Here is a 27,382-nt window from a genome sequence, read left to right as displayed (position 1 = left end):
CATATGGTGTCAGAACCACTTCATGGGTATTCATCCATTCAGTAACACAGTCACCATAGGTCTTTCAGCTTGGGTCACCATTTCATGAACTGCCCTCTTTGTCTCATTTCCGTAATTTTGTTCCCATCTAAGTCTATGCACCCGGTACATCACATTGGCGCTGCGGCATTGACAGACGTTATTACCCCATTTTGACATTTTGCAGACTCCTTCTACCCATACTGTGTATAAGAGGTGGCTGCAGACTCCTTTAATATGCATGGCATGCAGCTGAAGATTCCTTCTTCCTATACTGTGTGTGAGATGCAGCTGCAGTCTCCTTCTACCCATACTGCATATGAGAGGTGGCTACAGACTTCTTCTACCCATACTGCATATGAGAGGTGGCTGCAGACTCCCTCTACCCATATTCTGAATCAGAGACAGCTGCAGACTTCTACCCATACTGCGTATGAGAGGCAGCTGCAGGATCCTTCTACCCCTACTATGTTTGAGATGCCGCTGCAGACTCCTTCTACCCATACTGTGTATGAGAGGGGGCTACAGTCTCCTTCTACCCGTACCGTGTATGAAATGCAGCTGCAGACTTCTTCTACCCATACTGTGTATGAGAGGCAGCTGCAGGTTCCTTCTACCCATACTGTGCATGAGATGCAGCTGCAGACTCCTTTTACCCATACTGTATATGAGAGGCACCTGCAGACTCTGTCTACCCATACTGCGCATGAGAGGCAGCTGTCTGCTATTTCACCCCTACGGTGTATGAGAGGGGGCTGCAGACTTCTTCTACCTATGTAGTATGTATGAGAGGCACTGTCTTTCATACACAGTATAGGGGGGATAATACTTCTCCTACCTATTATATGTTTGAGAGGTGATTTGGTATTATTCCACTCCTACTGTGTATGATAGCTGCCTTTTATACACAGTAGGAATGGAACGTTACTCCTTCTACCCATATTGGTCAAGTAAGCCGTATAGGATTCAGCTGCCTATTCCTTCTACCCATACTGCATATGCAAGATCAATGTCTTCTCCTTCTACCCATACTGTGTATGAGAGGTGGCTGTCTTCTCCTCCTACCCATACTGTGTATGAGAGGTGGCTGTCTTCTCCTTCTACCCATACTGTGTATGAGAGGTGACTGTCTTCTCCTTCTACCCATACTGTGTATGAGAGGTGGCTGTCTTCTCCTTCTACCCATACTGCTTATGAGAGGTGCCTGTCTACTCCTTCTACCCATACTGCGTATGAAAGATGTCTGTCTTCTCCTTCTACCCATACTGTGTATGAGAGGTGGCTGTCTTCTCCTTCTACCCATACTGTGTACGAGAGGTGGTTGTCTTCTCCTTCTACCCATACTGTGTATGAGAGGTGGTTGTCTTCTCCTTCTACCCATACTGTGTATGAGAGGTGGCTGTCTTCTCGTTCTACCCATACTGTGTATGAGAGGTGGCTGTCTTCTCCTTCTACCCATACTGTGTATGAGAGGTGGCTGTCTTCTCTTTCTACCCATACTGCGTAGGAGAGATGGCTGCCTACTCCTTTCACCCATACTGCGTATGAGAGGTGGCTGTCCTCTCCTTCTACCCATACTGTGTACGAGAGGTGGCTGTCTTCTCTTTCTACCCATGCTGTGTATGAGAGGTGGCTGTCTTCTCCTTATACCCATACAGCATATGAGAGGTGGCTGTCTTCTCCTGCTGCCCGCTTCGCCTTCTACCCATAATATATATGAGGGACAACTGCCTGTTTCTTCTACCAATAATGTGTATGAGAGGCAGCCGCCTACTTCTTCTAGCCATACTATGTAATGCTGTTTTTGGACGACATCAACATATAAAGAGGTCAAGAGCACGTATTCACTTTGCTAACTACAAAAGACCACCCTAAACACATACTTTTATTTTCTTTATTCTGCAAAAGGTCAAGAAATCAAATTAAATCATGCTTCTTGCAATTAAAACCATCACGATCTGACAAATAATTAAATAATTATGCTTCCCTTTAAGAAATCTCTTCTGTAACCCATGGAAATACAGATCTAGATTAAAACATCAGGAACAAAATTTTCACTCTTATTCATTTCCATTTCAGTTAATTATAGCCTGGAGCTCTGTAGCAGTCCAGGCTCTAGTCTTTTGAAGCCTGGAATGGCCTACAGAAAAGCGTTTTTTCACAAGTGCAGACTTTGATGAAAAAAAATAAAGGTGATTCGGCTTGCAGTTTTAATGGTTTAATTTGACAAGCGATTGCTGTAAAGCGCTGTTTTGATGCAGGACCCAAAGATCCTTGAGAGGGAGGACTAATATGTTAAATGGGACAGAAGTAAATGCAGCACAAGCAAATTTAGTAAGTCTTTACCTCTTGTAAGGCATATATATCCTGAAGGTTAGTTCATGTAGCAATTAAGAAGGAAAAGTAACAGCCTCTAGATTTGCTAATATCACAGCTCATCTCAGGTAGAAGCGGCTATTTCGTTGCCACATTTGCAAACACCAACGCATTATTATACTAGTACTACATACCGCTGTATGGATCAAAACATTTGCCATAGTTAAAGCTTTATAACGAACTTCTCCAAATGTAATCTTGGCACGCCGTAGCTAAGAGTGGTTCACTACACACTTGTATAAGACTTACAATAATGAAAAATTGTGTAGTGTATATTATGAAAAAACACCCCTTGGCATTTTTCACTACGAATCCAACAAAGCAAAGACAAAATACAAAAATAAAACACTCAGTTTTAAACGTAGTTTACTCAGTTTTATATATTACATAGTCATTCTCCCCTCTGCAACACTGATAATGAGAAGGTATGATCATTTACAGTATAAATCTTACAAAAAGTCAAATACAATACAAAAATACTGACACTACAGGAAAGAAAGGCGACAGTTAGGTCTTGTATGCATCTTAGGTGTATATATATATATATATATATATATATATATATATATATATATATACACACATACTGCATTTATATCAGCATGTTTGTAGCTGGCACCCAACTCATTACTGCACTATTTTAAGGGTTTATTGTCATTCAACATAATTAAGATATTACATAATATATTACGCAAATACTGTACATTCTACATCTCGATTCCTATTTATTCTTAAGGTATACTTAAAACATTTTGAACTTTCCAAGGGTAGTGTTCTTCACAAAATTACTCAAGGTTCTATTAGACTCCACCAGCACAGATACCCTATTACAAGGAAAGGGCATCTTAGACATTGGCTTCTACCCTTAGCTAGTTCTATCTCCATAAGCAAGGCTTTAAATCTCTGTATCACCAAGTTTAAACATGGGAAGTATGCACAAATGTATACTCTTCTGCATATGTGTAGTTTTATTTTAGCAATTTTAATTTTATTTCTTTAGTACCACTGTTGGGACTTGGCGATGAAATAGAGAAAATACATTAATATTTCAAAGTTGTGGTTATACTACATTATTTTTTTATTGCAAACTATATGCAGCATACACCCCCCACAAGATCTGCATGCCTTAAGCTGCTTTATGCTGGCTTTCTTGACGTAATGGTTAATTATCGCATTAGGGATGTAGATTGCCAAATCCATAACTGGCTTAAAAATATATAAAATATGAGCATCGTATCTTCTCATGTATCTCTGGGCATGACTAACAACTCTTTGAAGTATGTCAAGCATGGGCTTTTTGTTTACAACATACCCTGGCTACCAAAAATAGGAAAATATATCTAATATATAAAATGCACTCGCTCATACCAACGTTCTTAAACATAAAACTGTTTTCCCTGTATGTACAGTATATGTTAATACTAGATTTAGTATATATAATATCACAGTTCATACAAGGTCTGGGAGGCGTCCCATAATTTGGATCCGTTATCAAAATCAATACAGTGGGTGGAGAAAGCAAATTTAAGATGGTGGCTGTTTGTGTTTTTAAAAGCGAAAGGATCTATGGGTAACAGATTGCTGATCATGATATTAAATACGAGAATAATAATACATGTGACATTACATTATACAAAAAGAAAAAAAAACAGTAAAGTCCTTCACATATTTTAATACTCATCTGTCCCAAGTTTAGAACACACAAAAAAATGGTACCATAAAAAAGATGTTTCTGTCAAGGTAATAGTATGATCGATAGCTACCCCAGCAGAAGCATTAGTGAGCAAAAAATTTCCAACCATTATTTTCCGCAACAAAAAATAACTACAGGTATAAATCTCAGCTTTCCGGCATAGTAAAAAAAAATATAAAGGATAACAGGGTGAGTGTAAAAACACCTCCTAAAAGCCCAGCATCCATAGTAAAAGTTTACTTTACATTCCACCGTGCTCCTACAAGATCTGTGCATTTTGCATTCCCCATAACTTTTGAAGACTCTGAACTATAAAATAAATATGTCAATATTTCAGTGCAGTAATCCAAAAGGCATAGGTTCCTATGTTTTATCTATACAACTGAGGTACCAGCCATAACTCTCCCTGGAAAATTAGAAAACCATTCGAAGAAAGTAAATAAAGTCTAAATAGATTATTTTTTGAAATGTCTATTCTTTAAAAATGTAATGCTGATGTTTACACCAGACATGTAAGACACATGTGGCAATAGATTCTTCCTAAAAAAAATCTGTATACAATTCACAGCAGTAAAACAAGGGAAAGTTATTTGATACACTACACAATTATTGTTCTATCAATAAGCCTAGATATTGGCAACAGTAAGCTATATCAACAGCAGGAAAGATACACTATACATGGATAACTACTGAAATATTTTTTTTATAAATAGAGACCGCAAAGCCAATAACTTTACATTTTAAACAGCGGGTATACCTAAAATAACAGTGCACATAACAGATTTTTTCCATTTGTTAACATTACAGATATGTGCGAGATATCGTGATCGTTAACCATCCTCAACTCAAACGATACATTTCTCCTAATATTATGAAACAATCTAATAACAAGAAATGAAAGTGGATTAAATAGCAATATGTTAATATTAATTTTACAGCTGAAGATCACGTGAAAGGGGTCTGCCTTAAATCTGTAAATGGCACTATATCTGTAAAAAAAAAATGCAAGGTATGAGTGGGTTAATCCCTTTTAAACTGTGTTTTAAGTGTCTTTTTTTCTTTTGCCATGGATTTAATGTTTGGATTTGGTCCAAAACACTTGCACAAGCCAAACTGCGCTGGAAAAAAAAAAAAATCTGTTTATATACTCTCTTTCACGAAGGCACTAGAAAATAATTTATGTAGAGGCTGGATTTATAAAACACCAAGGGAGTGGTGTGGAGGAGGAGGCAGCACACACATTGAAATGCAATCACACATTAAAAATAGGTAGTTTGATAACATAATCAGAGGGCAAGAGGCTTCACAGACATTCCAAAGCTTCTAAAAGGCAACTTTACAAAAAGCCTGAAAGAGAACAATATCGTATGCTATCATTTAGCTTCCTGATGTCATGTGGACAACTGATATGCCGAACACTTTCACTGTTTATATAGACACAATTCATGTTTACCCTGATTAACGCCCCATAGGCCAACTTCCTCTTAGATTAATAAAAAAGCCTAAAACAAAAACATTTAGAGTGTCCTTTAGGTGACCAGCAGTCAAAACTTTTTTGAATTAAATATGTATTACATGGAAGAGAAGAATCAGGGCTATTTTTTTTAAGACTTCCTAAGAAATGACAGCTCATACTTCTCTGTTATCATTGGCGAAGACTAACATACATAACAGATTTAAAAAAAAGGCATAAAACAAAAACATTTACAGGACGAGTGTCCTTTAAGTGACCAGCAAAAGAAACCTTTCAAATTTAACACATATTATATGGAAGAAAAGAATCAGGGCTATTTTTTAAGGACTTCCTAAGAAATGACAGCTCATGCTTCTCTGATATCATTGGCATAGACTAACATACATAACAGAGTAAAAAAAAAAAAAAAAAGGCATAAAACAAAAACATTTAGAGGACGAGTGTCCTTTAAGTGACCAGCAGAAGAAACCTTTCAAATTGAATACATATTATATGTAAGAGCAGAATCAGGGCTAATTTTTAAGATTTCCTAAGAAATGACAGCTCATGCTTTTCTGTTGTTGTTGGCAAAGACTAACACACATTACAGATTCTTTTTTAATCAAAGAAAAGACATGTAGGAACCATGTTGTCATATTTAATTGCAAGCAGGAGAAATATGCAATGGTGGGCGCTGAGATCCACAAATTTTGTTTTATGATCACGCATTTAGATGGAAGGAACTAAATTTCATTTAGTCGTACAGAGCACAGGGTGCTCATAAAGCAGAAAAAAAAAAAAGGTAACAACATAATTGAAGGAGCAATCCACAGCCGAGGTGTTGAACACTGTGTTAAAACCACTGTGATAAACAGCCTGGCAATTCATCTAAATCAGTGTCAGAGCAAAGCAGCATCCTGCAGGCTCCTTTTTTTTGGAGCAGTGAATGGCTTGTGAAGTTCTAGTGCCTTTGGTCATTTCTCAAAAAACTTGAAGCCTGGGTGCTAAAGCCTTACTACTGTTTACAATGTGTGTGCTCCCCAGCACCATGTCAAGATCAGATAACGGCACTTTTGCAGACCACATGTAAGAAGGCTCCTTCTCCTCCTTCACAAAACATCCTACTGTAGATGGAAAAAGCACTGACTGTATCTTGGGGCATGCCTGTAATTGATGGCTGAATCCTGAAGTCTCCAGCAGCCAGGGTTATTTAGCAATGCTGAAACTTTGAAAGTCAGGGCAAAGCAAATTTAAAGGTGCTAAGGTCAAGCTTAAGAATTATGGCTTTGCAAGCAGCCAACAGCGATAAATGTGAATATAGTACATTTGTTATCCTACTGCTCCCATCTAGCAGTTAAATATACAAACACAACAAAAACATTTTCTTTAGCCGACGCCTACAAAAACACTTTTTATTCCAACTGTTATTTTTGCGTTAAAAAAAAGACCCTAGGTAAAATTAAAGACATTTCAATGAAATAAATGAGGATGAACAAACACTTTCTATCCCAGCCCCATTTTATTGCTTTCAAAAAACGACCTTAGGTAAAATGAAATAAGTTCCAATGTAATAAATGAGGATACACAAGTATCCTCTCATCTACAACTACTAAAAAAACGACCTTCGGTAAAATGAAGTAAGTTCCAATGAAATAAATGAGGATAGACAAATAGCCTCTCATCTACGACTAAAACTACTAAAAAAATGAATGAAATAAGTTCCAATGAAATAAATGAGGATACACAAGTATCCTCTCATCTACGACTAAAACTAGTAAAAAAATGAATAAAATAAGTTCCAATGAAATAAATGAGGATACACAAGTATCCTCTCATGTACTACTAAAACTAGTAAAAAAATGAATAAAATAAGTTCCAATGAAATAAATGAGGATACACAAGTATCCTCTCATCTACGACTAAAACTAGTAAAAAAATGAATAAAATAAGTTCCAATGAAATAAATGAGGATACACAAGTATCCTCTCATCTACAACTACAACTACTAAAAACTGGTCCAATAAAAACAGAACACACTCGTGTTATGCTATTGGATAAAATGCATTAAAGAGGCAGTAAAGGTAAAATAGACTTTTATAAATAAATATGAGTTTTGCATTTTATGTGGTATAAGCAAAAAAGTGAACTATAAAAGGGGCGTAAATCATACTGGCGTTCGAAGCACTGCTCAGGAAATGACAGCTAGTAAACATAGATCAATATTTACAGGTTAAAATCAATTTGACTTTTTTATATATGCTTTTTTTATAGTGTGCAAAATACAACCTGCGCATGATCAGGTAAAACGCAGGTAGTAAAAGTACATGATCATGTACAGTTAATTATTAATTGCACTTGTCAGCTGCACTTGAGATAAATAAAACAAATAGGAGTGCCTTTTATTAGCTGTCATTTTGGAGTGGAAGTTAATTTTTATGGCATGCAGCGAGAAGTAGCAAGGGGGGAAGAAATCAAAAGCAGACTGGCTGGTAAGTGGACCTACATTGAGCACTGTGCCGGTGTTGGTGCTGCCATTCTGTCTGTCCCAATCCGCTGAAGCATGCTTTGAGAGCTTTTTCCTGTAGCATGCAAGAAGATGGGCTCGCAGTGTAGAAATCCAGCATTTGCCCAGGGCTCACTGCTAGAACATCCATACAGTCAAACATGATTTCCCCCCTATACGAGATGCCTGGAAAAGTGCTTTTCCTTTAGGTGCACAGGAAAATGGCATCGAAAAGTACACCCAACTCCATCAAACTCTGCCCCTTTTTTTTGGCACGTAGGCTGTTGGTCTATTTCCCAGACCAGAATCATGAATTATGACAGACAACACAGCTAAAAGCCTGTAATTGATCCAAATGATCATTTACTATTTTCCAAGCTTCCCAGCCATTCCAGCTAAGCAGAAGAAGGAGGGGGGGAGAGGAGATGAAGAAATCCAAGCTGTCAGCTGCAGGCTAAAACCTCTCGAAATTCCTGAAGGTGCTTGCAGGCTGCTGGAGCAGATCGTACGCCCGTACCCACTCTCTGGGTGTAAGTGAGCTGAAAGTCTGCAAAAATAACAACATTTATTCCATCTAGCACTCGGCGTCCCCCCTTCCAAAGCGAATAGATCCTTCTGCTTTTGAACAGCTCACTTCCTACTACTTGTGTCACACAAAATGAAAGATTGGATTGCCTAATATATGCGAGTGAACTCTCCATGAACCCTTCCCAGGCTGCTAACCTTCAAATGACCCAAACCGGTCTGACATCACCAACTCCCAGGATTCTCACACAGCTTAAAGACTACCAGCAGCCCTGCAGAAACAGACAGGCGGAGAGAGAAGCAGGCTGCTCGGCAAATGCTCAGCTTTATCATGTGTTGTCCTCGGCTCCACATTCTGACAGTAAATGCGCTACTTGAAACAGGAAGATAACAGGAAAACGTGCGCGCTGGCTTGATGTGTCAATCCTGACCTGTCAAGAGGTTTATTCTGCTTTAATTGTGTGCTCTGAGCAAAAAAGAAAAAAAAAAAAAAAAGCATTTGCCCTGGATTCGATTTTTTTTCGTAGCTGCTCCTCTAATAGTGGGATTGTAGAAAAATGGGGAATTTTAGGGCAATTTTACCTATGAGGTTTTAGCTATTTGTTATGGAATAAGAGATGTAACTCTTGGTTGACTGATGATTAATTTGCAGTAGATTTTAATCAAGGTAGTATTTTTTTTTTATAAGGGGTTAAAATCTTTGCAAACAGAATCTGATGTGTAGCTAGGCAGAATTCCCATAGACTGATCCCCGGAAAACTAGGAGAATGACTAGGTGTCGTCCTGCTGTGTAGGACTTTTGTAGGGGGCGCTACCAAGTACTTCCAGCCTCTGGAAACACTATTGAAAATAGAGATTGTCGAATTTACTAGATCATTTCTGTACAATTGTCACCAATCATTTCTTTTTATACAGAGAATCCCATGTGTAACTCCAATCCCAAAATTCCCGTACACTGTCTGATCCCAGGAATACTAGGGCAATGACTAGGTGTCGTCCTGATTTGTAGGACATTTGCAGGGGACTCTAACGAGTACTACCAGCCTTTGATAACACTATTGTAAATAGAGATTTTTCTAATTTAATAGATCATTTTTTGTACGACTATCACCACCCATTCCTTTTTATACAAAGAATCCCATGTGTAACTCCATTCTCAAGATTTCCATACACTGTCTGATCCCAGGAATACTAGAGCAATGACTAGGTGTTGTCCTGCTGTATAGGACTTTTGTAGGGGGCGCTAATGAGTACTTCCAGCCTTTGGAAACACTATTGTAAATATAGATTTTCTCATTTAATAGATCATGTCTTGTAGGACTATCACCACCCATTCCTTTTTATACAAAAAATCCCATGTGTAACTCCATTCTCAAGATTTCCATACACTGATCCCAGGAATACTAGAGCAATGACCAGATTAAAATATTTGCAAACAGAATCCGATGTGTTGGTAGGCAGAAAACCCATAGACTGATCCCTGAAAAACTAGGGGAATGACTAGGTATTGTCCTGCTGTATAGGACTTTTGTAGGGGGTGCTAATGAGTACTTCCAGCCTTTGGAAACACTATTGTAAATAGAGATTGTCTAATTTACTAGATCGTTTCTGTATGATTCCTTTTTGTACAGAGAATCCCATGTGTAGTTCCAGTCTCAGGATTGTCATAGACGTTCTGATCACAGGAAGACCAAGGCACTGATTAGGTGTGATCCTTCTGTGTAGGGGGCACTACAGTGCTTCGAACCACTAGAATAACTATTCAGACATTGTCTAATTAACGATAATTTCTGTATGACTGTTGCCAATTATTCATTTTTGTACAGAGAATACCAATATGTAGCTTCAGTCTCAAAATTCCCATAGACAGTCTGATCCCAGGAATACGAGGGCAATGGCTAGGTATGATCCTGATGTGTAAAATTATTGTAGGGGGCACTAATGAGTGCTTCCAGCCTCTGGAAACACTATTCTTAATAGAGATTGTCTAATTTTCTAGATCATTTCAGTATGATTCCTTTTTGTACAGAGAATCCCATGTGTAGATACAGTCTCAGGATTCCCATGGACATTCTGATCACAGGAAGACTAAGGCAATGACTAGGAGTGATCCTTCTGTAAGGGGTTAAAATCTTTACAAACAGAGTCCCACATGTAGCTAGGCAGAATTCCCATAGACTGATCCCAGGGCAATAACTAGGTGTCGTCCTGCTGTGTAGGACTTTTATAGGGGGCGCTAATGAGTACATTCAGCCTTTGGAAGCACTAATGTAAATATAGATAGTTTAATTTACTAGGTAATTTCTGTGTCATTCGTTTTTGTACCGAGAATCCCATGTGTAGTTACAGTCTCAGGATTCCTATAGACATTCTGATCACACGAAGACTAAGGCAATGACAGGTATGATCATTCTGTGTATAACTTTTGAAGGGGCACTAATGAGCAGTTTCAACCATTAGAAACACTATTCAGAGATTGTACAAAAAGGAATGATTGGCAACAGTCGTACAGAAAGATCTAGTTAATTATAAAGATAATCCTATGTGTAGATCCATTACCAAGATTCCCATAGACAGTCTGATCCCAGGCATACAAGGCAATTGACTAGGTATGATCCTTATGTGTAGAATTATTGTAGGGGGCGCTAATGAGCGCTTCCAGCCTCTGGAAATACTCCATAGATAGGCGTTAAGGGATTTACCGCCTATCTCCAGGGTAAAACAATAACCCTTCGTTGCAGTGAGACTTCCATCGCACTGCAAGGATTAAACGCTCATTTATGTCTAGGGTAATGGAAAAAGCACTTTTACTTTCCCAATCCTCTGCCCCCCTCCCCCCCATGGCATCCCTCTGCATCCTAATAAAGGCTATGATTTGCTGGAGCATAGGGGAGTAGTTGTTGCGGGTGTCAGACACTCCCACCTGCCTGGGAAAAGTCTGAGAGATTGAGGGATCAGGTAAGTGCTTTTCTCTGGTGCCTTAAACATGAACAAGAATTAAACCCTTGCAGTACAGTAGCAGCCTCATTGCAAGGGAGGATTACTGTTTTCCCTGGTCATCAGCTTTAAGTGTCAATTGCACATTTATCACCTTTATACTTTGAATCACACCAAAACATTTGAAGCAGACAGAATTGCCAACAATAAGTCCCTTACCTGAACTTTATGAGCTACAGAATCTGAATAATTCATATGTGCTAGTGAAAGGAATGAGCTGAAAGCCCTGGCATCAGACATGGTGGAGAATGCTGCATGGATGTCTTACCAACCTCCATTCTTGTCTATTAGGGAAGTCTTAAGCCTTCCATACATAATTTTTTTCTTTTTTTTCATTCAACCAGCAGGTTCATACTCACTATGAGATCCGTTTTTTGTTTTCTGCAAAAAAAATGTCTGATTCTGCTGCTCTCTATAAAACTTCTGTTCATGTCCCCAATTCAGCTAAGAATTTTGAGGGCTGTAGTGGCAACTTTGCACATGCTCAGTTTTCAGTGAGTTTCTGCGCAGCCTATGTGACTACACATGTGGGCATATACACAGTGGTAAATGACAGCCCACTCCCTCCCTCCTCCTCCATGCCCACTAACCAGATAAACACAACAGGGGTGGGATATTGCATGCAGATTAATGGTGGCTTCACCACCCTCTTATTCTAAGACATAGGCTGGAGGGGTGTGACACAGCCTGTGACTGGGAAAAATCCACCAGTCACAGCTGAGCATACCAGTTTGGTATTGCCAAAAAAATAATAAAGATCTGTCAAGAAAAACAATTGCCTGTTATGCCATAGATGTTAGGGTCCAATGAATAAACTTCATATATCAAAAGAACAGGTTTATCAGACAAATGGATTAGAATATTTGGGGGTGCACTGACCCAGACTAGAGAAAGTTGTCCTCTGGCTGGCTGCTTTGGATTATTGCATCATGATTGTTAGCTTTATTAAATAAACCCCTATGAGTTGTTGGATTTTCTGGATCCAAATGCAGATATATATATTAAAACGGGTCTCCAAACCATGGGCCACATCTGGCCCACTACAAGATTTTATCCAGCTTGCACCTACAGTCCGTGGCTTATCCTCAATGTGCAAAAATGAGGATTAAGGTAATGTAATCTGATGTCTGATGTAAAGGGGACTCTGATGGGGACCCTGATTCTTGATCCCAACCACAGCACAATCTTCCTAAAGTTTGCATACTCTCCCTCTGCATGTATGGGTTTCCTTGGGGTACTCCAGTTTTCTCCCACACTCCAAAGACATGCTGGTAGGTTAGTTAACTCCTGTCTAAGTTGGCCCTAGTATGTGTATGTACAGTGCCTTGAAAAAGTATTCACACCCCTCGAAATTGTCCACATTTTGTCATGTTACGGTCAAAAATGTAAATGTATTTTATTGGAATTTTATGTGATAGACCAACATGAAGTGGGACCTAATTGTGAAGCAGAAGGAAAATGATAAATGGTTTTCAAAATTTTTACCAATAAATATCTGAAAAGTGTGGGGTGCATTTGTATTCTAAAATCTAGTGGAACCAATTGTCTTCAGAGGTCACCTAATTAGTAAATAGAGCCTACCTGTGTGTAATTGAATCTCAGTATAAATACAGCTGTTCTGTGAAGCCCTCAGAGGCTTGTTAGAGTAACTTAGTGAACAAACAGCATCATGAAGGCCAAGGAACAGACCAGAAAGGTCAGGGATAAAGCTGTGAAGTTTAAAGCAGGGTTAGGTTATAAAAAATATCCCAAGCTTTGAACATCTCATGGAGCACTGTTCAATCCATCATCCGAAAATGGAAAGAGTATGGCACAACTGCAAACCTACCAAGACATGGCCGCCCACCTAAACTGACAGGCCGGGTAAGGAGAGAATTAATCAGAGAAGCAGCCAAGAGGCCCCTGGTAACTCTGGAGGAGCTGCAGAACCACAGCTCATTACAGGACAACTATTATGCCGCGTACACACGAGCGGACTTTACGGCAGACTTTGCCCGGCGGACTTTTCTACGTACTTTACGACGGACTTTCTGAATGAACGGACTTGCCTACACACAATCCACCAAAGTCCGTCGAATTCGTAGGTGATGACGTACGACCGGACTAAAACAAGGAAGTTCATAGCCAGTAGCCAATAGCTGCCCTAGCGTGGCTTTTTGTCCGTCGAACTAGCATACAGACGGCGGACTTTTCGACCGGACTCGATTTCAACGGATTAATTTAAAACATGTTTCAAATCTAAGTCCGTCCAACTTTTGAGAAAACAAAGTCCGCTGGAGCCCACACACGATCGAATTGTCCGACCAAATCCAGTCCGCCGGGCAAAGTCTGCCGTAAAGTCCGCTCGTGTGTACGCGGCATTAGTCGTGCACTCCACAAATCTGGCCTTTATGGAAGAGTGGTAAGAAGAAAGCCATTGTTGAAAGAAAACTCTGGTCAGATGGGACCAAAATGTAACCTTTTGGCCTAAAAGCAAAATGCTATGTGTGGCAGAAAACTAACACTGAACATCACCCTGAACACACCATCCCCACCACGAAACATGGTGGTGGCAGCATCATGTTGTGGGGATGCTTTTCTTCAGCAGGGACAGGGAAGCTGGTCAGAGTTGATGGGAAGATGGATGGAGCCAAATACAGGGCAATCTTAGAAGAAAACCTGTTGATTCTGCAAAAGACTTGAGACTGGGGCAGAGGTACAGCCAGAGCTACAATCGAATGGTTTAGATCAAAGCATAGTCATGTGTTAGAATGGCCCAGTCAAAAACCAGACCTAAATCCAATTGATAATCTGTGGCAAGACTTGAAAATTTCTGTTCACAGACGCTCCAATCTGACAGAGCTTGAGCTATTTTGCAAAGAAGAATGGGCAAAAATTTCACTCTGTAGATGTGCAAAGCTGGTAGAGACATCCCCAAAAAAGACTTGCAACTGTAATTGCAGCGAAAGGTGGTTCTACAAAGTATTGACTCAGGGGGGCTGAATACAAATGTGCGCCACACATTTTTTTTTGAAAAAAAAAAAAAAAAGTCTTGGAAAAATTGTTTGCAATAACTCCATCAGTATCACCAGCAAAGCAGCTTCATTATTATCCCATTAAATAAAAAGAAGAGAATGTGCGCTGCATTTGGAGATTTCATAATTTGCTGCGTCACAAATGTTAATTCTCCATTACGAACACTAGTTTACAAGACCGACCGCTTCTGCTTCCGAGCATGCGTGTTTGTACTTTGGACTTTTTTCCGACGGACTTGTGTACACACGAACGGAAAGTCCGACAACATAAATTTGTTGGCGGAAAATTTGAAAACATGCTAGCCAACATTTGTTGGCGAAAAGCCCGACAACAATTGTCCGATGGAGCATACACACGGTCGGATTTTCCGTCCAAACAGCCTGACATCCAACATTTCCTGTCGGAAAGTCCGACCGTGTGTGCAAGGCTTAAATGCGGATTTTTTTGAGCCACAAATATTTGTAAAGTATACAATGTGGCCCTCGTACTGAACATTTTGGGGACCCCTCTATTGGCATATATGTGAAATCTATCAACAAATTATTTGGTCACCGGTGACAAAGAAAAACATCTGGCACCAGCTTAACATTGCATTTTTCTGCCTAGTGTTACCAATCTGATGTGTTTTATTGTGTGCCAAGCTAAGTACCTCTTGCGAATTTCTTTACTACCCCCCCCTCCTTTTTTTTTCTTTTTTCTTTTTATTTATTATTTGGAGTTTACAGATCACTGTCATTTTTAGTCATTTCATGCTCAGGAATGATGTATCTTTTCTATTTGTCACAAGCTATTTCCACATAGTCCTTTGATTTCACACAGCAGCATTCATGTCCAGTGTGGTACAATGTTTGCAGATAACCATTAATCCACAGCTCTGTCCTGATAAAGGGGCAGGCAAAGGGTGAGAAGTCACATATGTCAAATTTAATCAGAGCGCACTGCTTTTTCTTTATTAGAACAATAAGAAGGCAAACAATCAAGGGCAAGCCAGCAGCAGCGTTGGTGTTAATATCACAGCACATTTTGCCTATGGGGTGAGCCTTGTGTGCTTGTATCCCTAATCACCCCCCCTCTTCCCCACAGTCCCCTTCAGCACAAGAGGCCACTGTTGCGGCATCGATGAAAGCCATATTTTCTTTCTCACTGCTACAGCATGGAATGGATGTACTCTTCAAAATAGCGCCTGCCACTTCAAAGGGTCATTTTCTAACACTTAACTTGTAAAATGACTGCTGTCTTTGTGGCTTCTTGCACCCCTAAGCACTGCTCATTATTGCCACCTTTACCGCCGATGCACCCGGCACTGTACAATCATTATTACTGTTGTGTCTACGATTAACATCGCCGTTTCCTACATCTATAACCTGTTTTATTTTTGAGTGACTCTACATCCAGACATTTCATTTCTATGTATTATTGTGTGTCATCTGACTGTGGCCATAGATGAACAGATATTTTCCCAAGAATGACATCTGCCCTTCCTTGCAAGAGTCATCCAAAAGCTGGTCATAGATGGATGGAAACTCAGCTGGTTCAGTGGGGACTGAGCACATTTCAATCCGTGTGTGGCTACTCCCGCTCAGGAAAAGTCAATCTACCGACTGTATTCTGTCAAATGGGTTTGTTGGAAAATTTCTCTCCATCAATGGCTGCAGCCAAGCAAGCCCAGCTGTCAGAACGCAATGGGGGTTATTTACGAAAGGCAAATCCACTTTGCACTACAAGTGCAAAGTGAACTTGAAAGTGCAGTCACTGTAAATCTGAGGGGTTGATCTGAAATGAGTGGAAGCTCTGCTGATTCCATCATCCAATCATGTGCAAGCTAAAATGCTGTTTTTTATCTTCCTTGAATGTCCCCCTCGGATTTACAGCGACTGCACTTCCAAGTGTACTTTCAGTGCAACTTGTAGTTTGCACTTATAATGCAACGTGGTTTTGCCTTTAGTAAATAACCCCCAATGTCTCAACGGGGAAGATTCCTCCATCGGCCTCTATTGTGTGGATGGAGGAGTGATCCATCTATGGCCAGCCTTACTCAGGGACAAAATTCTTGCCTGAGGGCAGATCCACACCAGGAATCAGACAGGAACATGCTGCACATTCCAGTGCGGTTCTCATGCGGTGAGGTACTCTATTTGAACCCATTTATTTTAAATGGCTCAAATCACACTGGACCGCACCAAAAGTAGTGCAGAAAAGTTCAGGATTTAAAAAAAAAACGAAAGAAAAAAAAACATTTATACTCACCTAGGTGGATGCAGCATCAATCTGATGATGCATTTGTCCCCTGCCGGCTCTGTAGCGATAACTGAGTGTTTGAACACCACTGAACACTCAGTGCGACCCCTCCTCTCTTAGCAGAGATTGGTGACTGTCAGTCAGCGGCTCTCTGCTCTCCCCTCCAGTGCTCACCGAAGCTATGGAGGGTGCAGGAGGGGCTGGCTCAGACTCTTGGTGGATCGCTGAGAGGCTAAGCCAGGTGCTGGTCCATGTATCTGGGTAGATCCCAGCCATATGTTCGGGATCTTTCCCAAGCCTGAACCGGCTGAAAACAGGTCACAGGAGTGCAAAACGAACTGCATTCCTGTGATCCATAGAAGAAGTATGGCCGAAAAAGCTTTCGCCATATTTCTCATGAAAAAATGCACTTCATTTGTGGTGTTGTTAAGCTAACAACTGCAGCGCGTTTTGAATGTGGTGGAGAAAATAGATAAGGAACGTGCGTTTCCACCACCGTGTTCTGGGGATAACAGATGGACAAGTTGACAGCTATGGATCTTTCACAATGATTACCCTACTCACAGGGAAATCTTAAAAAAAATTTGGAAAATGCCCCTATGTGACATCAAGGGCCTATAACTTCCTAAGGTGTATATATATTGCCTTGCAGCACATGAGAGAGGATTTTATATCTGCAAGTTACTGCTTGCCTTTACCCCCACCCCACTAATAAGCAGCGTAATGCTGCGTACACACGAGCGGAATGTCCGACAGAAAAAGTCTGACGGAAGCTTTTCATTGTATATTCCAATCGTGTGTGTGCCTCATCGGACTTTTTTTTTAGAAAATTCTGACGGACCAAGAAATAGAACATTTTCTAAATGTTTCCGACAGAACCAATTCCTATCGGGAAAACCGCTCGTCTGTATGCTGTTCCAACGGACCAAAAACGACGCATGCTCTGAAGCAAGTGCGAGACGGAAGCTATTGGCTACTGGCTATTGAACTTCCTTTTTCTAGTCCCGTCGTACGTGCTGTACGTCACCGCATTCTGGGTGGTCAGACTTTGGTTTGACCGTGTGTAGGCAAGACCGCTTGAATGGAATTCCATTCGAGTTCTGTCAGAGAAACCTTCGGAGTTTATTCCGACAGCAAAACCGGTCGTGTGTACAGGGCATCAGGCTCCATGCACACTAGCGTTTTTCATAAGCTCAGAAAAAAGCTAGAAAAAATGCTGAATGAAAAATGCTGATAATAGCATTTTTGTGCCAGCTTCTAGTAACATTTAGTAGCTTTTAGAAGCTTTTAGGAACATTTATTAGCGTTTTTGCAGTACATAAAGAAAAAAAAAGCAAAACAAAAAAGCTAAAAAAAAGCTGTTTGCAGCATTTTAGTAGCATTTGGGAACAGTTAGGAGCATTCAGAATTTATTTCTGCTGGAAAAACACATGAAGAAACCCTACGAAAACATTTTTTTTCTGCTCCTTGATGATGAAGCTCAAAAATTGCTAACAGCCTAAAGGAGTGTGCTTGGACACATAAGATAACATTATGAGCTTCTAGGAGCAGAAAAAATTTTCTAATAACAGCTTCTAGGAGCTTAAAAAATCGCTAGTGTATATGAAGCCTTAATGAGCTAACCAATGGACTCAAAGGCCAGATAACTGTAGTATGAAGTTGACTTTGCTTCATCACATGATACTTAGTTATTATGTGTACCGTATATACTCGAGTATAAGTCAAGATTTTCAGCCCTTTTTTTTGTCCTGAAAGTGCCCCCCTCGACTTATACTCGAGTTACCGCTGTCTGCTTACATGATCAGCGTGTCATGCAGGCAGACGGCGGCCAGCGTGTGATATTACCATTCGGCGGCCATTCACTGTTCAAAAGCCGCGCCTCCTCCTCATCTGTGATAGGCAGAAAACTCCATTTCTCAGCAGTCAGCGGTCAGCCTATCATGGACATTCTCTCATCCTCGTCCGTGGTATGAGGATGAGAGAATGTCCGTGATAGGCTGACCGCTGACTGCTGGGAAATGGAGTGTTCACTGACGAGGAGGAGGCGCGGCTTTTGAACAGTAGAATGGCCGAATGGTATTATCACACACTGATCGGTGCAGAGCGGCACACGGAGGATGGAGATCGCCACACTGAGGCATGCACAGGACACAGGTAGGATGCACACATACACAGGGTCACAGGTAGGTGACACATGCACAGGACACAGGTAGGTGACACATGCACAGGACACAGGTAGGTGACACATACACAGGGACACAGGTAGGTGACACATACACAGGGACACAGGTAGGTGACACATGCACAGGACACAGGTAGGTGACACATGCACAGGACACAGGTAGGTGACACATGCACAGGACACAGATAGGTGACACATGCACAGGACACAGGTAGGATGCACACATACACAGGACACAGGTAGGTGACACATGCACAGGACACAGGTAGGTGACACATGCACAGGACACAGGTAGGTGACACATGCACAGGACACAAGTAGGTGACACATGCACAGGACACAGGTAGGATGCACACATACACAGGACACAGGTAGGTGCTCATGCACAGGACACAGGTAGGTGACACATGCACAGGACACAGGTAGGTGACACATGCACAGGACACAGGTAGGTGACACATGCACAGGACACAGGTAGGTGAAACATGCACAGGACACAAGTAGGTGACACATGCACAGGACACAAGTAGGTGACACATGCACAGGACACAGGTAGGATGCACACATACACAGGACACAGGTAGGTGCTCATGCACAGGACACAGGTAGGTGACACATGCACAGGACACAGGTAGGTGACACATGCACAGGACACAGGTAGGTGACACATGCACAGGACACAGGTAGGTGAAACATGCACAGGACACAAGTAGGTGACACATGCACAGGACACAAGTAGGTGACACATGCACAGGACACAGGTAGGATGCACACATACACTGGACACAGGTAGGTGACACATGCACAGGACACAGGTAGGTGACACATGCACAAGACACAGGTAGGTGACACATGCACAGGACACAGGTAGGATGCACACATACACAGGACACAGGTAGGTGACACATGCACAGGACACAGGTAGGATGCACACATACACAGGACACAGGTAGGTGACACATGCACAGGACACAGGGAGGTATTAAGCTGCAGATGGGCATTGTTGACCCTCTTTTTCCACTTACATCAGCTGCTGCATTTCTCACCCTCGTGTTATACTCGGGTCAGTAAGTTTTTCCCAGTTTTTTGTGGTAAATTAGGGGCCTCGACTTATACTCGGAACGACTTATACTTGAGTATATACGGTAGATAGTTTGAGGGAGGTAGGGTTTGAGAATTGCTAGAAAAATTTACATTTAGTACATTCTATAATACTGATTACATTACACCTTACTTTTTTCTGCTTCATTAATAACATTGGACATAAAGCAATGTTATGCCTGATAGGGTTCAGAAGCCAACTTTAAGAAGCCTAATAGTTCAAAAGGTTGTGGCAAATAATTAACATTTGCACTGTATTATTAGAGGGCTTGTTTGGTCTGTAAAAAAAAACAAAAACTTTTGCTAATGTGATCGGCTTAAAGTGGTATTAACCATTTGCCAACCAGCCACCACAGCTGCACTGCGGCAGGTTGGCTTGGCTGCGCAAATCGCCGTCACTGTACGTCGGGCACATGCATGGCGATCTGTGGGTGCACATGCCTGCCCATTCGCTAGTGGGGGAGCCAACCAGCGGGCCCGGCGGACTCAATGCCTGCCAGCCACCCGCGATCGATCAAGAGAGAGGCAGAACGGGGATCTGCCAGTGTAAACAAACAGATCCCTGTTCTGTCAGGGTAGTAGAGTGAGATTGTCTGTTCCTAGTGATTAGGAACAGACAATCCTCCGATCAGCCCAGCCCCCATACAGTTAGAAACACCTCCCAGGGAACACATTTAACCCCTTGATCACCACTTGTGTTAACACCTTCCCTGCCAGTGTCATTTATATAGTAATCAGTGGATTTTTATAGCACTGATCGCTGTATAAATGTCACTGGTCCCAAAAAAGTGTCAAAAGTGTCTGATCTGTCCGCCGCAATGTCGTAGTCCCGCTAAAAATCGCAGATCACCGCCATTACTAGTAAAAAAAAAAGAATGAATAATAAAAATGCCATAAATCTATCCCCTTTATTGTAAACGCGATAACCTTTGTGCAACCAATCAATATACGCTAATTGGGATTTTTTTCATCAAAAATAGGTAGCAGAAAACATATTGGCATAAACTGAGGAAGAAATTTGTTTTTTTACATTTTTTTTTTACATTTTTTGGGGGATATTTATTATAGCAAAACGTAAAAAATATTGTTTTTTTTCTTCAAAATGGTCGCTCTTTTTTTCAGATAAAACGTATGTCAAGGGCGCTCAGAATGTCAGGACCAGGCAGATAGTGTCTTGGTTATTGGATGGATGAAGTGGTCTTCAAACACTTAGAGCTGCACTCAAAGAGGGAAGCAATCTCTAAAAGAAAACAAATAAAAGAAAAAAAGGCGCCTCTAAGTGCAGAATTAAAACTTTTAATATCCCCAAACAAGATTAAAAACACTTACAGAATCAAGGATAAGAAGAGGCATAACAAGGATGTATGAAGCAGGTGATCCGGCATCAGGAGGTCCCAGTGTATCACAGCTTTCCAGGGATAACGATATGCAGCAGCAGAAGGTCCCAGGATAACCAGCAGGTGAACACCCCAGGCTCTGGGAAAACTGGTGAAGCAACTGCGTCGTCCTCGTCAGCGTGGAGCATGAATCCCGGAAATGACGTCAGCGGGAGGGGACAACAACCAGCATGGACCGCAAACAGGAAATATGTCATCAAAATAGGACGCGTTTCGGAACTACTGATTGGTTCCTTCTTCAAGCCAGTGACAACAGGTTTGTAGAAGCTTAGCTTCTTATAGTCTATGGGCGGAGCTGTGGGTGGGGCTATGGGTGGTGATAAGGGAAGAAAAACAATTCTGCAGCATCCTAGGAAGTAGTGTGATCCATAAGCATAAAACTGCACAGTAAACATAAAGACAGAGCGGGATGCAGCCCGCACACGAAAAACAGCAAGACAAATACAGAAAGACATTACAAAAGTATATATAAGGAAAGGAACTTGAAATCAATGAAAAAATATATATAAAATGGAACAAAACGGTCAAACCGTATATTGCTCCTCAGTAGCAGGTGCCACTAAAAATTAATTGTTTAAAAGATGATCACTGGATCAATATATGAGGATAACAAACAGAATAAAGTACATAGGTATACATGCATGTACATGAATGCGCACACAAGAAACAACCACAGACGCAAAAAACCCACAAAAAACGCATAGATGAAAAAAAACGCATAGATGCAAAAAAACGCATAGATGAAAGAAAAAAAAATGCATAGATGCAAAAACAAAACAAAAAATGCATAGATGCCAAAAACGCATAGATGCAAGGAGAAAAAAACAAAAACGTCCATTGGATGAATCATTATGCGCACACGCATACACACATCCTAAAGGAAAGCTTTGATACACTTGGACCTCCTGATGCCGGATCACCTGCTTCATACATCCATGTTATGCCTCTTCTTATCCTTGATTCTGTAAGTGTTTTTAATCTTGTTTGGGGGTATTAAAAGTTTTAATTCTGCACTTAGAGGAGCCTTTTCTTTTATTCGTTCTTTTTTTGTTTATAGCGCAAAAAAAGAAAAAAAATGCAGAGGTGATCAAATACCACCAAAAGAAACCTCTATTTGTCGGAAAAAAAGGACATCAATTTTGTTTGGGTACAATGTTGCACGACTGCACAACTGTCAGTTAAAGTGACGCAAAAAATGGCCTGGTCAGGAAGTGGGTAAATCCTTCCAGGGCCGAAGTGGTTAAATCCAAAACCCAAAATGTAATATATTGCAGCTTACCAATCATTGGATGCGGTGCTTGTATTTGTTTTCTTTTTTTTGTTTTTTTCCCCTCTGTTTTCACCTGGTGATCTGGCCAATCAAAAACCTCCTGTATTAGAGTGCCCCCACTCTGGATGAAGGAGCACAGGGACACATTTGGACAGTAGAATTGTCAGTCTGGGGAGAAGGGAGTGTTAGATGTTCTAGCAGATTTAAATATACCACAAAATTGAAGCAAAACTCAAGCTAATACTTTATAAGCAGTTACAGCAAACAGTTTTATCCCTTTGGGATAAGGGTTTTACATAAATAAAAGCTGATCATTGTAAGCACCCCTTCTAGTGGTAAATGGTTTTCCTCATATCGGTAACTGCTGGAGAGCTTGTTCTTTTGAAAATGGAGGAAAGCAAGCCTCCAAGAAATGAATACAGCCATCACATCAAAGCTGAAGCTGAAATATAATAAATGTCAGCTTTTGGGTTTAATAGCAGTTTAACCACTTCCCGACCGCGCTACAGCCAAAACAACGTGGTCGTATAGTTCTGGGAGGGCATCCATAGACATCCTCCCAGAACGTCCCAGAATCCCCCCCTGCCGCGGGCATCAGGCGCACTCTGTGACTGCTGATCACACATCAGGGTAAAGGGTCAATCACAGCGGCCCTTTATCATGTGATCAGCAGGGTCCAATCACAGCTGATCACATGTTAACAGACTTGCTGGTTATCTGCAGTCCTTTCCTCCCACGCTGTCTGAGGGAGGAAAAGAGAGCCGTTAACCAGCAAGCCTGTCAGCACATCGTTTACACTGATAATCAGTGCCCTGATTATCAATGCAGCCCTATCAGTGCTGCCTATCAGTGCCCATCAGTGCAGCCTCATCAGCTCATATCAGTGAAGAAGAAAAATTACTTATTTGCTACTTTTTTAACAGAAACTAAGAAAAATGTTTTTTTGTTTTTTTTCCTGGCCTTTTTTTGTTTGTTTAGCAAAAAAAATAAAAACCCCAGTGGTAATTAAATACCATTAAAAGAAAGCTCTATCTGTCTCAAAAAATTTACAAAATTGTCATATGAGTACAGTGTTGCATGACCGCGCAATTGTCATTCAAAGTGTGACAGCACTGAAAGCTGAAAATTGGCCGCGGCAGGAAGGGGGTAATAGTGCCCAGTATTAAAGTGGTTAATGTACTGTACATAATGATATACTGTAAATGGGTGTTGAGGTCTAGAAAGAAAATATAAACTTCTTGTTATGTATGGTTTATACATATATAGTTTAAAAAAACTATTAGATGGGCACCAGTGGAGGCCGTTGGTAATTTTTTTTTTGAGGGGGTGGCAAACAGTACTATCCCCCCCCCCCCCCGGCAGTTTAGTGGATCTGGTGCACTTACCCCATCTATGGTGGGCAGCGCTTCTCGGGGGCTTCACCGGCGACTTCCCTTGCTCGGCGGCGGCGGCTTTCCCTTCCCCTGCTCTCCACGGGCGGTGGTGGCAGCTTCCATTTCCTCCCTCCTCCTCAGTAGCCAACTAGGACTCTTCTCTTTTTGGCCAATCGGAAAATGGGTCTCAGACCTGCTTCTGGTTGGCCGGATTGATGATCAGTATTTCAATAGCAAATATTCATTCTGCGCCACGAGCTCACTCTATTTTGAAGCTTTTTAGAGCCTCTCGCTCTAATCAGGTGCTTCAAAAACACCCCCCACTGTAATTCACACGCCTGGCGTCCTGAAAGGGGCTGAACGCATGAATAGGCGGTGTCCTGCCAAAGTAGCGGCCGTGGATAGAGCTTTGGGGTGGCGGCCTTGGATAGAGGGGGCGGTGCTCCAGCGCCCCTAATGGACGGACCGCCACTGATGGACCTTAATGATTGCAACATACAGGGATATGAGGGATATACAGGGATATGAGAATTCCTATTGACATGAACACACACACACACTCACACACATTGAACTGGATGGACTGGTGTCTTTATTCAACCTATGGGGTTCAGTAACTGTTGGGCAGCCATTCTTATTTATACTTATGCAGCCTATTCCTGGATGGTATTGCTGTAGTCACTGTGCTTTTACTCTTCTCTCTTAAAACATATCTAAACCCAGTCTTTAGATGTGGTGGCTGCATTGGTTTTATTTTTTTAGGCTCTTTTTTTTTTTTGACCTTGTAATCCTGCAAATAAAGCAAGCCATACGCGAGTCCAAAAAATTAACGAAATTTCATACATTTGAAAGAATGATTGTTCGATTTATGAATCATTATTGTGCCCACAGCAACAACTGATTTTTGTGCGGATATTGAAAATAATGGATCGAACATGTTGGAAATTTTTATCAGTATGAACGATAGGGTTATCGTTTGAACAAAAAAACTGAAATGCACATGAGCAAAAAGGGTGTTTTCTGTCCCAAAAGTTCTGTCGTATTTTATTTTGATGACCATAGTATAGTGTACATTTTGTGAAGTAATCCAGATAGATCTGGCTGGAAATGTGTGAAACAAAGCTATTTAACATAATAACCCCAGTGTTATTGTTATTATTTTAGAACTTATACCACCGTGTGCACATTTGACATCAGTTTCTAAGCTGAATACTCGATTATAAGCAGGTCCTCTAGGTACCCCACAATGGGGATACCCCGTTTCCTCAACAACCCAAGTACCAGAGCTGACACCTCGGTGAACACTCTAGCAGGCGTTGACAGATCGAAAGGCAGCATCAACAACCATTGATGAAGGAAGAAAATTGGGATGAGTAGGTATGCATCCTTGATATCCCCTGACACGAGGAAGTCCCTCTGTGGAAGTGAAGCAATTGCTGACTGGGTGGACTCCTGAATTTTTTACTTTGAAGTACTTGTTAAAACCCTTGTAGTTCAGAATAGGCTGGACATCTCTGTTTGGTTTGGGAACTGTGAACAGGTGGGACTAGAAGCTGTAAAAGCTCTTTTTATCTGACACAGGTGCCATGAGCCCTTGCGACAGCATGTCCATGGAGTATTCCTAAACCTCAACAGCTTCTTCTTTTTCCACATTATGAGGAGTTTTCCCTGATGCTGCATCCTCCCTCATGAGGTGAGGGGGAAGGCACAAAGGAAGTGGAGTATTGTGCCCCTGAAAGAGTGAAGAGCTAAGCTTACCCTTTGGGGAACCATTGAACTTTGCAGGGGGACCTCCCTACCTGATAGAGGGATTTGGGAGCCCAACCCATCATACATCCCCAACTCTCTGCCTGCATGAGGCCATGACTTGCTGAGGGTTAAATGGCCTGAGGACTGGCAAGTCACCCCAATAAACAAGTGTCCCAATACTTGCCATGCCTGGTGATGAAATAGCTGCAGCTGTGTAGGGCCGAAGGCAGAATGTTGCTGAATCTGAGAGCAATGCAGGACCCAGCAACTCAGAATGTGCATGTATTGTACCTGAGACCAGAAAAATGGCACCTGCACAGATCCAGATGCATGAAGGTAAAAAACCTTCTCTGTGAAGCAGGGCCCCCAGCCCCCCCCCGCATACTCACCTTAGCTCACTTTCGATCCAGCGATCTGCACAAGAGCCTTGGCACTCTGAGGACTTTCCCTCATTGGCTCCTAATGTTGTTAACTACAGTCAGTGAGCTTGTGAGCCAAAGAGGAGAGAGAGGGGGCGGGGCTGAGCCACAGCTCTGTGTGTGAATGAACATGTAGACCCGCAGCTTGGGAACGAGCCTGCTTGGGTGCTCTCATTGCAAGCTGCTTGCTCTGGGGGCACTCAGTAAGAGGGAGGGGCCAAGAGCACTGGCAAAGGGACCTGAGAAGAGGAGGATCAGGGCTGATCTATGCAAAACGACTGCACAGAGCAGGTGAGTAAAACATGTTTGTTTTTAAAAAAAAATAAAGCATTTAATATCACTTTAACACACAGAAAAATGGATACAACCCCTTTTTTTATGCAAAGGATACGTTGCCCACTACTGAATAGGGAACTATTCAAAATGAATGGCACCACAACACATAACTGTAAATGACCCCCAAGGGTTTAAGAATCAACAGCCAAACCTGAAAAAATGTATTTAGTATATGTTGAGCAGACTTTTTCAACCAGGGTGCCCAGGCACCCTGGGGCGCCTTGAGGTTTCTTCAGGGGTGCCGTGGCAAAATGCCTAAAAATTGCCCCAAAAGTTTATACAAGCCACGAGATGGATGAAGCCTGCCTTTTAGTTACACAAAGCCACAGGTTTTCATTGTGCACCATTACGACCTTCTAGTCGCTGGCGTCCTAACAACCAATGACCCTCCACTGCCCCTCCATGTCAGCACTGGGGTCACTTTAGCTGAGTGTTGGAGAAAAACTGAGGGAAAAGAGAAACATTGGAATACTAGTCAGTACCAGTGTGCAAAAATGTATTGGATTTTTCACAGGTGTAGCAGCTACCTGTCCACGGCTCAAAACAATTCCTGTGTTGATACAAATTTTAGCCACACTTATTTATTTTCATTTTAAATGTACATGAGAAACACATAATACGATATTGCAAACTTCAATGTGTGCAACAGGAAAGAAAGCACACAATTATCCTGGCAACAATCGGTTAACCATCATGATAAGCAATGATTTCTGTTTTCTGTCAAGAACACTAAACGG

General features: G+C 41.5%; 1 protein-coding gene across 6 annotated transcripts in view; it reads right to left on the bottom strand.

The window, feature by feature from the left end:
• Nucleotides 1–27,382, bottom strand: part of RARB (retinoic acid receptor beta) — a 1,235,115-nt gene that overhangs the window by 312,815 nt on the left and 894,918 nt on the right. Inside the window, exon 1 of one of the 6 annotated variants that reach the window (XM_073630254.1) lies at nt 8,044–8,943. The exons of the other annotated variants lie outside the window; for them this stretch is intronic. Within the exon in view, the coding sequence (XP_073486355.1) occupies nt 8,044–8,206 (163 nt within the window). The 5' untranslated portion in view covers nt 8,207–8,943. Of the gene's footprint in view, nt 1–8,043; nt 8,944–27,382 lie in introns of those variants that run through there. 6 annotated transcript variants of the gene reach the window in all.

The sequence above is a fragment of the Aquarana catesbeiana genome, linkage group LG05 (assembly GCF_042186555.1).
Source record: "Aquarana catesbeiana isolate 2022-GZ linkage group LG05, ASM4218655v1, whole genome shotgun sequence".
Taxonomy (NCBI): domain Eukaryota; kingdom Metazoa; phylum Chordata; class Amphibia; order Anura; family Ranidae; genus Aquarana; species Aquarana catesbeiana.
The sequence above is the reverse complement of the archived record's forward strand: the minus strand, read 5'-3'. Positions and strand labels throughout refer to the sequence as shown.